The sequence below is a fragment of the Festucalex cinctus genome, chromosome 2 (genome assembly GCF_051991245.1).
Source record: "Festucalex cinctus isolate MCC-2025b chromosome 2, RoL_Fcin_1.0, whole genome shotgun sequence".
NCBI classification, from domain to species: domain Eukaryota; kingdom Metazoa; phylum Chordata; class Actinopteri; order Syngnathiformes; family Syngnathidae; genus Festucalex; species Festucalex cinctus.
The window spans coordinates 35102180-35115264 of record NC_135412.1 but is presented as its reverse complement, the minus strand read 5'-3'; the positions used below and the strand labels follow the sequence as shown (position 1 = coordinate 35115264).

Sequence of the window (13085 nt, the reverse complement as noted above, 5' to 3'; positions counted from 1 at the left end):
ACGGATCATGGCCTGGACCGAGGGGACCGTTGCCTCCTCTTCCAGTTCAGCGAAAAATGGTGGATCGTAGCCGTGGACGCATTTAAACGGGGTGAGACCTGTGGCAGATGTGGGCAATGAGTTGTGCGCAAGTTCGACCCATACCAGATACTTGCTCCAGGCGGTCGGGTTCTGGGAGACAAGGCATCGGAGACCGGTTTCAAGCTGTTGGTTCAGTCGTTCTGCCTGTCCATTGGCCTCAGGGTGGTATCCAGAAGTAAGATTGGCTTTGGCTCCTAGGGCTTTGCAGAACTGTGTCCAGAATCGGGAGACGAACTGTGGTCCACGGTCGGAGACGATGTGCAAGGGAAAACCATAAAATCTGAATATGTGGTGGATCATAACGTCGGCGGTTGCTTTGGCGGTCGGGAGCTTGGACAGTGGAATGAAGTGAACCATCTTGGAGAATCTGTCGACAACTGTGAGAATTGTGGTTTTACCATGGGATGAGGGTAGTCCGGTTACGAAGTCCAATGAGATTTCTGCCCATGTTCTGGATGGGATCGGCAGTGGTTGAAGAAGGCCCATCCGGGACTGAGTTGAGGACTTGTTGCGGGCACAAGTTGGACAGGCAGCGACGTACTCTTTTACGGTGGTTTCCATTGCCGGCCACCAGAATCTCCTGGCAACAGCATACACGGTCCTGCGGACTCCAGGATGACAAAACAGCTGTGAAGTGTGAGCCCAGTGTATCACCTGAGATCGTAGTTCCTCAGGCACGAAGAGTCGACGTGGTGGACAAGACGTGGGGGGAGTGACGTTGCGCAATGCCTCCTTGACATCGTCCTCAATTTGCCATCTCATGGCTCCAACAATGCAATCCCGGGGCAGGATGGTCTCAGGCTCGGCCTCCAATAGCTCGGATTCGTGGATTCTTGACAATGCGTCCGCCTTGACGTTTTTGCTGCCTGGTCTGTAAGTTAACGAGAATACAAAGCGGTTAAAAAACAAGGACCACCTGGCCTGTCGGGGATTGAGTCTTTTGGCCTGGCGTAGGTACTCCAAATTTCGGTGATCGGTCCAGATCACAAAAGGCATTTCAGCGCCTTCCAGCCAGTGTCTCCATTCTTCTAGGGCCACTTTTACAGCGAGAAGCTCCCGATCTCCGACTGAGTAATTGCACTCAGCCTTGGATAATTTTCGTGAAAGAAATGCGCAGGGATGTGTCTTGCCGTCCTCTTGACAACGCTGGGACAGCACCGCCCCAATTCCAACACTGGAGGCGTCTACTTCCACCACGAACTGGCGTTTGGGGTCTGGGACTCTGAGAATTGGGGCATTGGTGAAGCGTGCTTTTAAGTCTTTGAATGCCTTTTCGGCTTCCGGGTTCCATGAAAAACGGACTTGTGGGGAGGTCAAGGCGTGTAGGGGGGCGGCAATGGTGCTGAAGCTTCTTATGAATCTGCGGTAGAAGTTGGAGTACTCGGTTTACGTGGTCTCGATGGCTCATTAGGTCAGGTGAGTAGATCAGAATGTCATCCAAGTAAACGTACACGAAGTGATCTATGAAGTCCTTGAGTACCTCATTTATCATTGCCTGGAAGACGGCGGGAGCATTCGTGAGGCCAAATGGCATGACCAGGTATTCATAATGTCCCCGAGGAGTGTTGAAGCCTGTCTTCCATTCGTCTCCCTCACGGATCCGAATGAGGTGATAGGCGTTCCGCAGATCGAGCTTCGTGAAGATCTTGGCTTGTTGCAGCTGATCGAACACAGAGGACATCAAGGGCAATGGGTACCGGTTCTTGACAGTGATGTCGTTCAAAGGACTGTAATCAATGCAGGGGCGTAGGGATCCATCCTTTTTACTCACAAAGAAAAAGCCTGCTCCTGCAGGCGAGGAAGACGGTCGGATGAGGCCGGCTTTCAAGGAGTCATCAATGTAGTTGTTCATGGCCTGGCGTTCGGGTCCTGAGACTGAGTACAGTCTCCCCTTGGGAATGGTTGAACCGGGAATCAGATCGATCGGGCAGTCATATGGGCGGTGTGGAGGAAGAGTCATGGCTTTGGTCTTGCTGAAGACCTCCCGCAGATGGTGGTAGCAGGAGGGAACAGTGTGCAAGTTCGGGTACTCTTGAGCCGGTGGGACGAGAGTCACCTGGTGAACCTGGGCTGTGGAGTTTCGGAGTGCGGGTTGTTCCGACCCGTGAGAGCTGCAGTCCTTTCCCCACTCCAGAACCACTCCAGTGTTCCAGTCGATTCTGGGGCTATGTAGACACAGCCAAGGGTGTCCCAGCACCAAAGTGGGGGAAGCAGCGTGGAAAACGTGGAACCGGAGAGTCTCGAAGTGAGGTCCGATTCGGACTTCCAGAGGTTCAGTAATATGGGTGATTTTGAAGAGCTCCTTGCCATTCAGCGCTTTAGCCAGGATGGTCGCGGAAAGGGGTTCGGTGGAGCATCGTATTTGCCTTACGAGCTCCCAGTCCATGAGACTTTCGTCGGATCCGGAGTCGATAAGGGCTGACAGAACTGTGGTGACATTGTGGTGAGTTATCTGAATTTGCGTGAGTCTGTGGTTCTTGGCTGGTCGGGGTGACGGAGAACTCACCGGAGGGTTGCCCTTCGTGGTGCAGGCTTCCACCAAGTGTCCAAGACCACCACAATAATAGCAACGGCCCTCTCGGCGTCGGCGCTGTCTCTCCTCCGGCGAAAGCCGAGCCCTTCCCAGTTGCATGGGTTCGTCGCTGGCGAGGTCCACCTCTCCTGGTTCCGGTCGGGAAGGAAAGATGGGTCGCAGCCTTCTGGCCTCCGGTGGCCGCGTCCAGGGGGTGGGTTCCTCCCTCCTTCGCGGTCCGCCGATCTTGGCCAGCTCCTGACGACGATGATCGGTCCGGATGGCGAGGGAAATCAAGGCGTCCAAGTCCGCGGGGAGATCTACGGGAACCAGAAGCTCTTGAATGGCAGGTGAGAGTCCTTTCAAAAAATGGTCGTGAAGTGCGATGGCGTTCCAGCCACTGTTTGTTGCCAACGTTCGAAAGCGAACTGCATAGTCGCTGACAGATTCTTTGCCTTGCTGAAGTCGGTTCAGTGCTCGTGCCTTCTCTCGGTCATTGTTTTCTGGATCAAAAACTTGGCGCAAAGCGATTTGAAAGTCCTGTACGCTTTGGCAGACCGAGGAACCCCTGGCCCATTCCGCGGTCGCCCAGGTTTTGGCCCGACCCGTCAGGTGAGACACCATGAAGGCCACTCGGGATCGGGCGGTGGGAAATGCCTGTGGTAACTGTTCATAATGAATGTCGCATTCCGTGAGGAAAGTCTGACAGCGTCCGGGTTCACCGGAGTATCGTTCTGGGGAGGCCAGTCTCAATCCTACCCCGGTGAATGGCGTGGTCGATACAGAGAACTCAGGGTGAGGAATCTGTCCAGTGGGAGCTGGCGCTCGACGCCGTGAAAGGCTTACCAGCTCGTGGACCTGGCTGGTCAATTCCTCCATCCGGGACAGCATGGTCTGTTGGATCCGGTCCTGGTTGTTGAGCCGGGCCTCCTGGCTCTGCAGTGCGGCCTCGACCGTGCCTGCTGGGTCCATGCTGGCCGAAGTGTACTGACAAGGCGAGGACAAGTAGGACTCAGACGCAGGCGTAAGGTAGGCCACCAAGGCAGCAGGTTTATTTCCGGCCAACAGAGGTCTCCTCTCAAACTGAGAGGAGAACAGGGAGGCAAAAGGGGTAACTAAAGGCGCTCCAAAAGGGAGGAAAAGGCACAAAAACAAGGCAACAACGCTAGGCAACATGAACAAGGACATAAGGACTGTGGGACGCTTCCATGCACTGACGGTGACACTTCGGCACTGAGGGGAGAATGCAGGTGGCTTTTATTGCAGTAGGTGATTGGTGGCAGGTGGTGATAATCAAGGGCGGGGACCGGTAATTATGGAGCGGCAGGAAGGGCAAGTGACCTGGGGTGAGAGGAGAGTTGGGATTTCAACGTAAAACAGGAAACAGAAACACAAAAATAAAAGCATGAACCGCCACGCCTGGTGGCGGCGTGACACGTAATTGGAAGTGTGCTTTTAACAGTGACGTTTAAGAAAAAAATGTTGGTTTTTATTAAAAATTAAAGACAGCAACCTTTTAGAGTTATCATAATTAGTTTAATTTCAACAAATAATGAGTCTTTTCAGAATTTCACTTAAATTTTATACTTGTTTTTAATAATAAAAAAAAATAAAAAATAAAAACAGACTTTCTAGACTTAACAACAATACAATTTTAAATAATTTCTAAAATAAAGGCAGTCTCATTTACTTATATTTAACTAATAATGTTGTAATGGCAAAACTCAACATTTAAAATGTACATTGTTTATAAATAGAGTAATTTGATTTGGGGACATCCGGCAGTCACACAATCTGGTGTGACTGAATGCATATTGCCCTGTGATCTTTTTTTATTTATTTATTTATTTTTTTTAATTACATAGTGTTATTGAAGCAACGTAGATAACACTCTCGATTAAAAGAATGTGCCACAAACCTTTTGACCTTTGTTTTTAGCTTAAACAAATAGTGACTGTACTTGCATCTTGCATTGCAAACTCTCGTTCCTCTTGCTGTTTTTGGACATTTGAGCCTCAATGCGCTGAAAACGATGATGTCACTCCCTCAGATGTGAATTTTAATTTGAATACTCCCACAATGCATTTCACAATGTTCAATTCCGGAGTTTCCCTCTTTTATGTGTTCTATGCTGTACAGTTATTTGTTTTGTGACTTTATGAGTACTATAGTGTTAAATTCTACTTGATAAGTTTGTGTCTTTTTTTACAGGCGCAGAATCCCTATCACAATGCTTCACTGCTGGAGCAGAGTGGGCTGCATCGCATTACCTTGGGAGCATCCACCATTTCCTCTGTCAGCTCCGCCAGGTATAAGAGCACATAAATACATCATGTGTTGTACATACAGAAATACATCCCAAAAAAGATGAAACGTCAATCATTGAGGAGGAACTAGCACTTGTTCCTTGTGCCACTGGATGTGGGACAGTGTTGCTTTAGGGGTTACTGTAACTCCAGCCATTAAGAGCCTGTTGTCTGTTTTGTGGGTCAGTGGGGTAAAGAGAACACACATTGGGTCAAACAGTGTACTGTAGCGAATGTAGAGCAGCACTAATGTTGCCGGGAGTGGCTTTTTCTTTGTGGCTCGCTGCTTGTCTCCTCGTTTGTAAATGACATGCTGTGTCTGTGCGCGGTTGCCCTCTATTAGTCAGCATGAGTAAACATGCAGTACATGTTTCTCCGATTGTGTCGTCACTCCTCTCCCTGTTTGCCTTTTAGAGAGAATCTTTTAGCACGTCAAACTCTGGAACAAAGCATCGTTCAAACCGGGGCAACGGACCTGGACGTCGCCATGTTCCACAGAGATGGAGGTAAACAACCTGAAAACGCTACAAGCATAGGTCAGCAAATTCCATTTATCAAGTACAGAAACACACATGCACCAGGTTTGAGCATTTGTTTTTGCTACAAAATTGGAAGTTACAATTACTTTGGAAGCTACCGTAATCATTTCCTCTCTTCCACCCTCCTAAAAGGTGAGGATTCCGACTCTGATTCCGACCTCTCCATGGAGGAAGAGCGCAGTCTGTCCATCCCTTCATCTGAGAGTGAGGACAACGTCCGACTACGCGGGCGCATCCAGCGACGTTTCAAGCGCACCAATCACGGCGAGCGTCTGCTCACTGAGCCGACCCACAACGGTACCAAAGGTAGACAATTGTCTTATACGTACACTAATAATCATTGTCCTTTCTTTTATTTGTAGCCACAATGTATTGCAGCTAAAACATAGTATATCTTCTCTGAAAGGAAGACACCATCATAAAAAAAATCCCCAAAATTTGAATACTGTTAAGGTCCAGTGAATTCAGAAAATAATGATCAAGACAAAACATATACGCCTGATAGAAACGACCATGCAAAAATAAATTAAACTTGATCCAAAAATGAAAAGTATTACTGAATATGTCTTACATTTATTTTTATATTTGGCAATATACACGTAAAGGGCATACAATGGAAATATTTCAAACATGCTTTCTGCAAATGTGAGGAATGAGAAAAGGGCACAGACAAAGAGAATAGCATTTTATAAAATTATAATATAAATCAATGTTAAGCCTAAGCCAACTGGGTTCTCTTGAGTCCAGACCAAAAGCTGTCAGCTGTATAATGAATGCAACATGCTGTACAGCAGGGATCCAGGAGAGGTTGAATCAATTCATTAATGAGAACGACCTCAACATCGTTGACGGACGCAACTTTTTACTGAAAGGTCAATTCTGAGAAAAGATCTTGATGATTGACGTAACATGAAGGCTTCCATTGATTTGGTAGAGACATTGAATGGATACCATCAGAAGACCACAGGAGGAATACAAATAGCATTATGAACAACCACATCTGTGGCAAAGAACATCCATTCATCCATTTTCTTGACCGCTTATTCCTCACCAGGGTCGCGGGGGTGCTGGAGCCTATCCCAGTCGGCTTCGGGCAGTAGGCGGGGTACACCCTGAACTGGTTGTCAGCCAATTGCAGGGCAACCACTCAAACTCACAAGCACACCTAGGGACAATTCAGAGCGCCCAATTAACCTGCCATGCATGTCTTTGGAATGTGGGAGGAGACCGGAGTACCCGGAGAAGACCTACGCGGGCATGGGGAGAACATGCAAACTCCATCCAGGAAAGCCGAAGCCTGGACTCGAACTTACTGTTAGGATCTGTGCTTTGGTTCGTTTTTTTTGGTCATGTTTTCCTTGCGTCTACTTTTCTGTCAATGTCTCGTCAAGTCTTATCATGTCCACCTGTGCTCGTTTTCCCGTTCCCTTGTGTTATCCAATCAGCTCCCCAATCCAATTGTGTCGTGTCCAGGTGTCTCTCGTTACTATGTGTATTTAGTTCCCCGCTTTCATTCAGTCCTTGTCGAGTTTTTGTATTTGTCACACTCTGTTTCCTGCCCCCTGTGAGTCCTGCTTGGTTTAGTTTAGAAGTACAGTACAGTTTAAGTTTATTCTCAGCTTTGTTTTGTGTTGGACTTTGTTTGTTTGTTTGTTTTGAGTTAAATTAAAGAATGCTTAAGAGCACACCTGCCACGCCTCGCCTTGCCTCCCTCCACTTGGGTCCTCAATCCCCCACAAACCCTAACACTTACATCCTCAGCACTACTGGGAGGCGGACGTGCTAACCAGTCAGCCACCATTCCGTGGCAAAGAACATGAATACATTAAATACAAATTGTGACACAGCTGCTAAACACTTCATTTAAAAGCAACCATGAATAATGTAGTTCGGTATGGTCGATGTTTATCAGTGGAATGGCGTTGTAAGCTTTAATATCATCGTTGGGGATCCCGCGAGTTGCGTTTTCGAGGTTTGAAAAGTCAAGTAAAAAATAAATACCTTATTCAACATACTGCTGGTTTGTTCAAATAAATCTTATGCACATCTATATACATACATATATGTGATTTCCTTCCATTTTTTTCTTGCCCTTACAATGATTGAGTTTGTCTACTGTATACCATCTTTTTCATTATGATAAAGTCAAATACTATAATGCAATGTAAATGTAAACAGAAAATGACTACATTTGATCCTGAAAGTGCTTTTAAAGATTTTAATGTTGACTTAACAGAAGATATATGATTATGAACTTTTCATTTTCCCTGGTTTGCTACTTTGAGTAATTATGGAAAATCTTTTGTTTGTTTTGTTTTGGACTGTATTTTCACCGACAATATAAGCAAACCTTGACTGGTCATTCGTGGTGTGTGACAGATCTGGACGGCAACGACCTCCTGTCCTATTGGCCCGCGTTGGAGGGATGCGAGAAGCACACCCTGCAAAAGTGGGGCTCCGAGCGCCCACTCGGGGCCGATTACAGTAAGGACGCAGCCAACAACAACCAAGCCGACGCAGCACTCACCAGCGGGGACGAGAGCGGCCTCACGCAGCCGCACAGGCACCGCAAGGGTGAGAATCACAGACGCCGCTCCACTCATCAAATGTGTAAAACCTGAGCCAATGTTAGGCTTATGACACAGATGCACAAATTAAGCAGCATATTATCTTATAAAACTATTTTTTTTTTAAATATGATAAAAATAGTGTAATAAAGTCACACTCTGCCTAGTCGCAGTTAGCTATTCACAAATTCGCTTTAGTGGTGCTTTTTCCGGCGCTAGTTGCTACTAAACTAACCTATGGGTGTATTCAGACCAGTATAGTACTTAAGTCCGCTTGTTTGGTCCGGACCAAAAGAGGACTTTATTTTTTACGTTTGGTGCAGTTCATATTCACACTGCTTTTTGCAAGTGGACTATTGCTGCATTCGAGGATGGTCGGAAGTCGGATTGATCCAAGTTGTTTTTTCCCCTCTTCCGACCTGAAAGCTTTCAAGGCGAAAGTAAGCAACCACAATGGTGGATAGTAATTTTTTATTTTTTTGGGGGTCTAAAAACTCATTTTGACCTTCAACAAACTTGCCTTCTCGTATTTTTGCTTCATATATTGGTTTTATTTTATTTTATCGGTATTTCTTACATTTCAGTAGTTCACCGTATAATTTCATGCAGTGAGATCGCAGCATACTGTCACGTACGTTGTGTTACGTGAAGTTATGTTGAATATTTCTGAATGAAGAAAGCTATCTAGTTTTATACTAGAATAAATTGTGTTTTAGCCTTCACGATCTGTGTTTCCGAAGGTGTCACCATTGTGGAGTGACTTCACACTTCCTTTCTCCCCTCATGGCTCTGCTGCCTCTTGATCTTTTTTATCTTTCGTGTCATATTTTGATATAGGCATCCTCAAGAATCGTCTCGGCTGTCCCCCCGCCCTCCAGGGGCTTTCCGCAGTGGGCCGGGGGGCCAGTGAGCTCAATTGGTACCGCACCTCGACCCTGGGCCACCGAGGTGTTCCTGCGGCCTCCTACGGCCGCATGTACTCGGCCTCAGCCGGTGCAGGAGGGGGCACGGGCTCCCTCTCGCAGCCAGGTTCCCGCTACTCATCCAGGGAGCATCTGGACTCGCTGTCCCGGAGGCAGCTGTCTCGGGATCCTCTCGGGAGGCAAACGGTCGGGGGCTCGAGGGACCGGCTGGACTCTCGGGGGTCCAGGGACAATCTGGACCTCTTACCCAGGAGGAGAGAACTGGGCCAGGGAGCAGGGCTCGCAGGGTTGGGGCTGGACCACCAGCGAGTGTCGTCATCCAGGGAGAACCTGAGCTCCCCCAGGGACAGACTGGACAACCATCACTCTGGCACTATCCACGCCTCGCGAGAGGACTTGAGGGGAAATGGGATGGGAGGCGGCATGGAGGGAACCCTGAGCGGGTCCAGATCGCAGTTGAACATGCAAACTCGGCGACAGGCTTCATCTCGGGAGCACCTGGCCGGTGCCCTGATGAGCAGTAAGTCGAGGGAGCAGCTGGAGGCCAACGGGGTGGGAGCGCAGTCCCAACCCTGCCGGGAGTGGCTGCGCTCCCTGCCGCCCCGCCAGCCCTCGCACCCCGACCAGCCTCCGCCGTCCTCCCCGCCTCCGCCCATCTCGGAGGAGCCCCAGCAAGATCACTTCCCCCCGTCGGCCCACGTCCGAGGACGCCTTGACTCTGCATGTAGGCACCCCGGTCAGACGGTGGCCGCGCCCAGCACGGGTATGAACCCTCTGGGGAGACAACCTTCGAGTGAACACCTGGACATTCTCTCCTCCATCCTTGCATCCTTCAACCCATCTGTCCTCACTCCTCCAAACGCTGCCCCCAACTCTGGGCCCAACGGCTCGGCCCACTGCCCCGCCCCTTCCATGCCGCAGTCTGCCACCTCCCACAGTATATCTGAAGTGTCCCCGGATTCGGAGTAAGTGTCTTCTTCGTTTGTCCTGACGTCCTTTTATCAAGTATATAAAAATGGCATATTATTATAATTGCACACTTTTTTTTTCTTTTTTTTTGTGCCCAGTGCAAGTTTAGAACAAAGCGCTGTCGACGTGTTGCTCATTAGTGGAGTTTTCTTTCTTTTGGTATTTTCCTAGACCGGCATGAGTGTAAGTGAGTGCTTGCACCATTGTGGGAATGAACGCAGCCGACTCTAGGACAATCGAAATTGCTCCCCTCATTTACTTTAAATTCAGCACAGATCCAGGAGATCGGCATGCACAAAGTACCGTAATTCCCGGACTAGAAGCAGTGAACTAACGCCCTTACAATTTGTTACGTTACATAACGAAGCTACTTTTGTGCTGTAACTCTTTACATTGTCCCATTCTATAACGGCCCTAGAGTTATTGTACGAGCGTTACTTTTTTATTTTCTTATCCAAGTGCTCCCTCGACTTTACTGCTCATCAGGGCACCTGCCAGGTGCTCGCGAGGTTCTGCAGGAGGTACTCCTGGTGTTTGCGGAAGACGGACACCCGGAGTTGCTAAGATGACTTTAAAAACATCTCTCTCCCCTCATCAGGTGGGATCGGGCAGTTTGTGTTGGTTGCTGGTGTTGTGTGCGTAAGGATAGAACGGATTTCAAGGATGACGTGCGTCGTGTTGCTTGATTGCTCGTTGGGGGGGTAACGGCCATTACGCATGCAACAATATGGATCGTGCATGCACGGCGGCTTTGGCTCTATTGCTAAATCTCTTTGCTCTTAAAAAGACTTGTTATCCCCCCAGGAGGCACAAAAGTGAGTGGCCCCGTGACCGGGCGGGGTTCCCATGACTACAGGGAATGCGCAAACAGTGTTTCCATTTTTTTTTCTTGTTTTTCTTTTTAATACCTCTGCACATACAGCAGCCTGAAAAGCATCTCAATGTGTTTATTGAGGCTGAAAGCACTTTTTTTTATGTTCATCCATCTCTTTTATATTATTTGAAATTGCCAGATGTGAGGTAAATTTACGTGGTTTCTTTTTGTGAGGCTGAAAATAGTCTGTTTGCTTGTGTCGACGATGTCTTAAACCTTCAAAAATTGTTACTGTACCTTCCAAGATTTTTTTTTGTTTGTTTGTTTGTTTTCTGACCTTTTCAAAATATTTATAATGATGTACCCTGCGATTGGCAGGCAACCAGTTCAGGGTGTCCAGGGCGCCTACTGCCCAATGCCAGCTGAGATAGGCTCCAGCGCCCCCCGCGACCCTCGTGAGGAATAAGCGGTCAAGAAAATGGATGGATGGTTATAATGACGTAAAAGTTGCATCAACCGGCGTCAGTACCAGATGTACTTGGGCTCCTGCAGACCGGTTCGGGGGCCTGTGCTGGTCGATGATGTCACTTTCATCATGTGCATGGCAGCACGATGGCAGAGTTGTTAACAATTGTGAGGTTTGGGGTTCGGCTCTCAGTTCCAGCCTTCCTGTATGGAGTTCGCATGTTTTCCCCGTATTTGCGTGGGTTTTCTCCTGGTACTCCAGCAACCTCCCACATTCCACACATGTATGTTAGGTTTCTTGAAGACTGTAAATTGTCCATTGGTGTGAATGTGTGACTGCTCATTTGTTTATGTGCCATGTGACCAGTCTGGCCCCTCACCTTATCTCACCTGTAATAGGCTTCCGGGTCTCTCCAATGAGGATATGCTGTAAATAAATTGGTGATTAATTGTCATTTAAGTTTAAGCATTATGATGGATTAATTTCTTATATAGAAAATCTTGTATACCTGCGTGGTCACATCAGTCAGCATTCATTGCTCATTTTGAAGGCGTACTTTCTGCTCAAATTGTATGCATGACCTTGTCTCCTCATTTTGAGCTGCATAAATCCAAAAATGTTTTAAAAATAAAATTATTTGCAATCTTCTCCCCATCCCAGAGCCAACAGAAGCGAAGGACAGTCTTGATGACAGCCTCTGTATTCCGTTATGCATTCCGAGGATAAGGTGAACCAGCGAGGCATCGGACGACTAAAATACAAATTTGGATGCAAGGTGACATCGTGTGGAAAAATAAGAAGATGTGGATTTTGATGGCCCAGAGGACAAAAACTGTTTACACAATATCACACTCAGTCCGATGCAGACAGAATCCATCTAAAAGACTGTACATACTAAAACATTTTTATACATTTTGTATCTTTTTCATTGGAGACAAAATTGTCTCTTGTGATGTTTTCTTTTTTGTAATGTCCGTGTGAGTGAGGTTGGTACGAGTGAGCTGTATTTAATTCACACACACACAAAAAAACATTTCTCATCAAATGTGCGTGGTAATTGCAAATGGCATAACATCTGATGACCGCAAGACATAGTTGGAGGGAAACCATCAACATATCGATGGCTGATGTGTAAATAGAGGATCGTTATTATTAATATTATAAGTGAAGAGATTCGAATGGAACGAGATGATTGTAACGTGGAAGACTATGTTGAGGGTGCCACGCGAGGTTTCAGGGTTTGACCATTAAAGCTCCGTCACAAGTTGTCATGAGATTGTGATATTTTGTGATCTAAGTTCCGCCGTTAAATGAATGTGACCTTGTCATGTGTCTACCTTCCGTGCCTGGACCTGGCATCATATCCTCAGTGACACCCGCCTGACTCAATATAATGTGGCTAACATTAAGCCACAACCGTTTAAAGAGGATGTCAAGTCAAATATTTCTTTACAATAATTTGTGCCCCCACGATTCTAAACATGGAATTTTGAGTAATATGGGATTTGTGGAACAAGAATTAATATGAAAAATCTACCACTTTTTATCCATCTTGGGGGGTGGCCATTTTGCTTTGTACTGCCACTTGTTTGCCTAAGGGCTCAGCTTGTTGTCACAAATGACCAAACCCAGTTGACAGCAAGTGACAAAATTCCGCCTCTAAAATAGACTTAAAAAAAAAAAAAGGTGGATTTTTCTGCTCAATTTAAAATTCACAAACACAATATTCATCAAAAAACAGTGACTAGTGTGGGCGCATAGAACATTTTAATTTATATTTTAACATTTTAATTTTAATTTAAAATTAGCTTGTGGTCTTTTCAGGTGGATAGGTCAATGATCTGATTGGCGAAAACCAATCAATTTCACAAGTCTCAGTGTAAACAATGTTACCAATCTGACAGATTA

General features: G+C 47.0%; 1 protein-coding gene across 4 annotated transcripts in view; it reads left to right on the top strand.

The window, feature by feature from the left end:
- Window positions 1-12448, top strand: part of celsr3 (cadherin, EGF LAG seven-pass G-type receptor 3) — a 119911-nt gene extending 107463 nt beyond the window's left edge. For 2 of the 4 annotated variants that reach the window (XM_077514821.1, XM_077514820.1), the window contains 6 exons: window positions 4805-4902; window positions 5314-5480; window positions 5571-5744; window positions 7818-8012; window positions 8843-9893; window positions 11838-12448. In XM_077514821.1, the coding sequence (XP_077370947.1) occupies window positions 4805-4902; window positions 5314-5480; window positions 5571-5744; window positions 7818-8012; window positions 8843-9893; window positions 11838-11865 (1713 nt within the window). In that variant the 3' untranslated portion in view covers window positions 11866-12448. The remainder of the gene's footprint in view (window positions 1-4804; window positions 4903-5313; window positions 5481-5570; window positions 5745-7817; window positions 8013-8842; window positions 9894-11837) is intronic. The other 2 variants (XM_077514822.1, XM_077514823.1) reach the window with 1 other exon arrangement.
- Window positions 12449-13085: the final 637 nt, after the last annotated feature.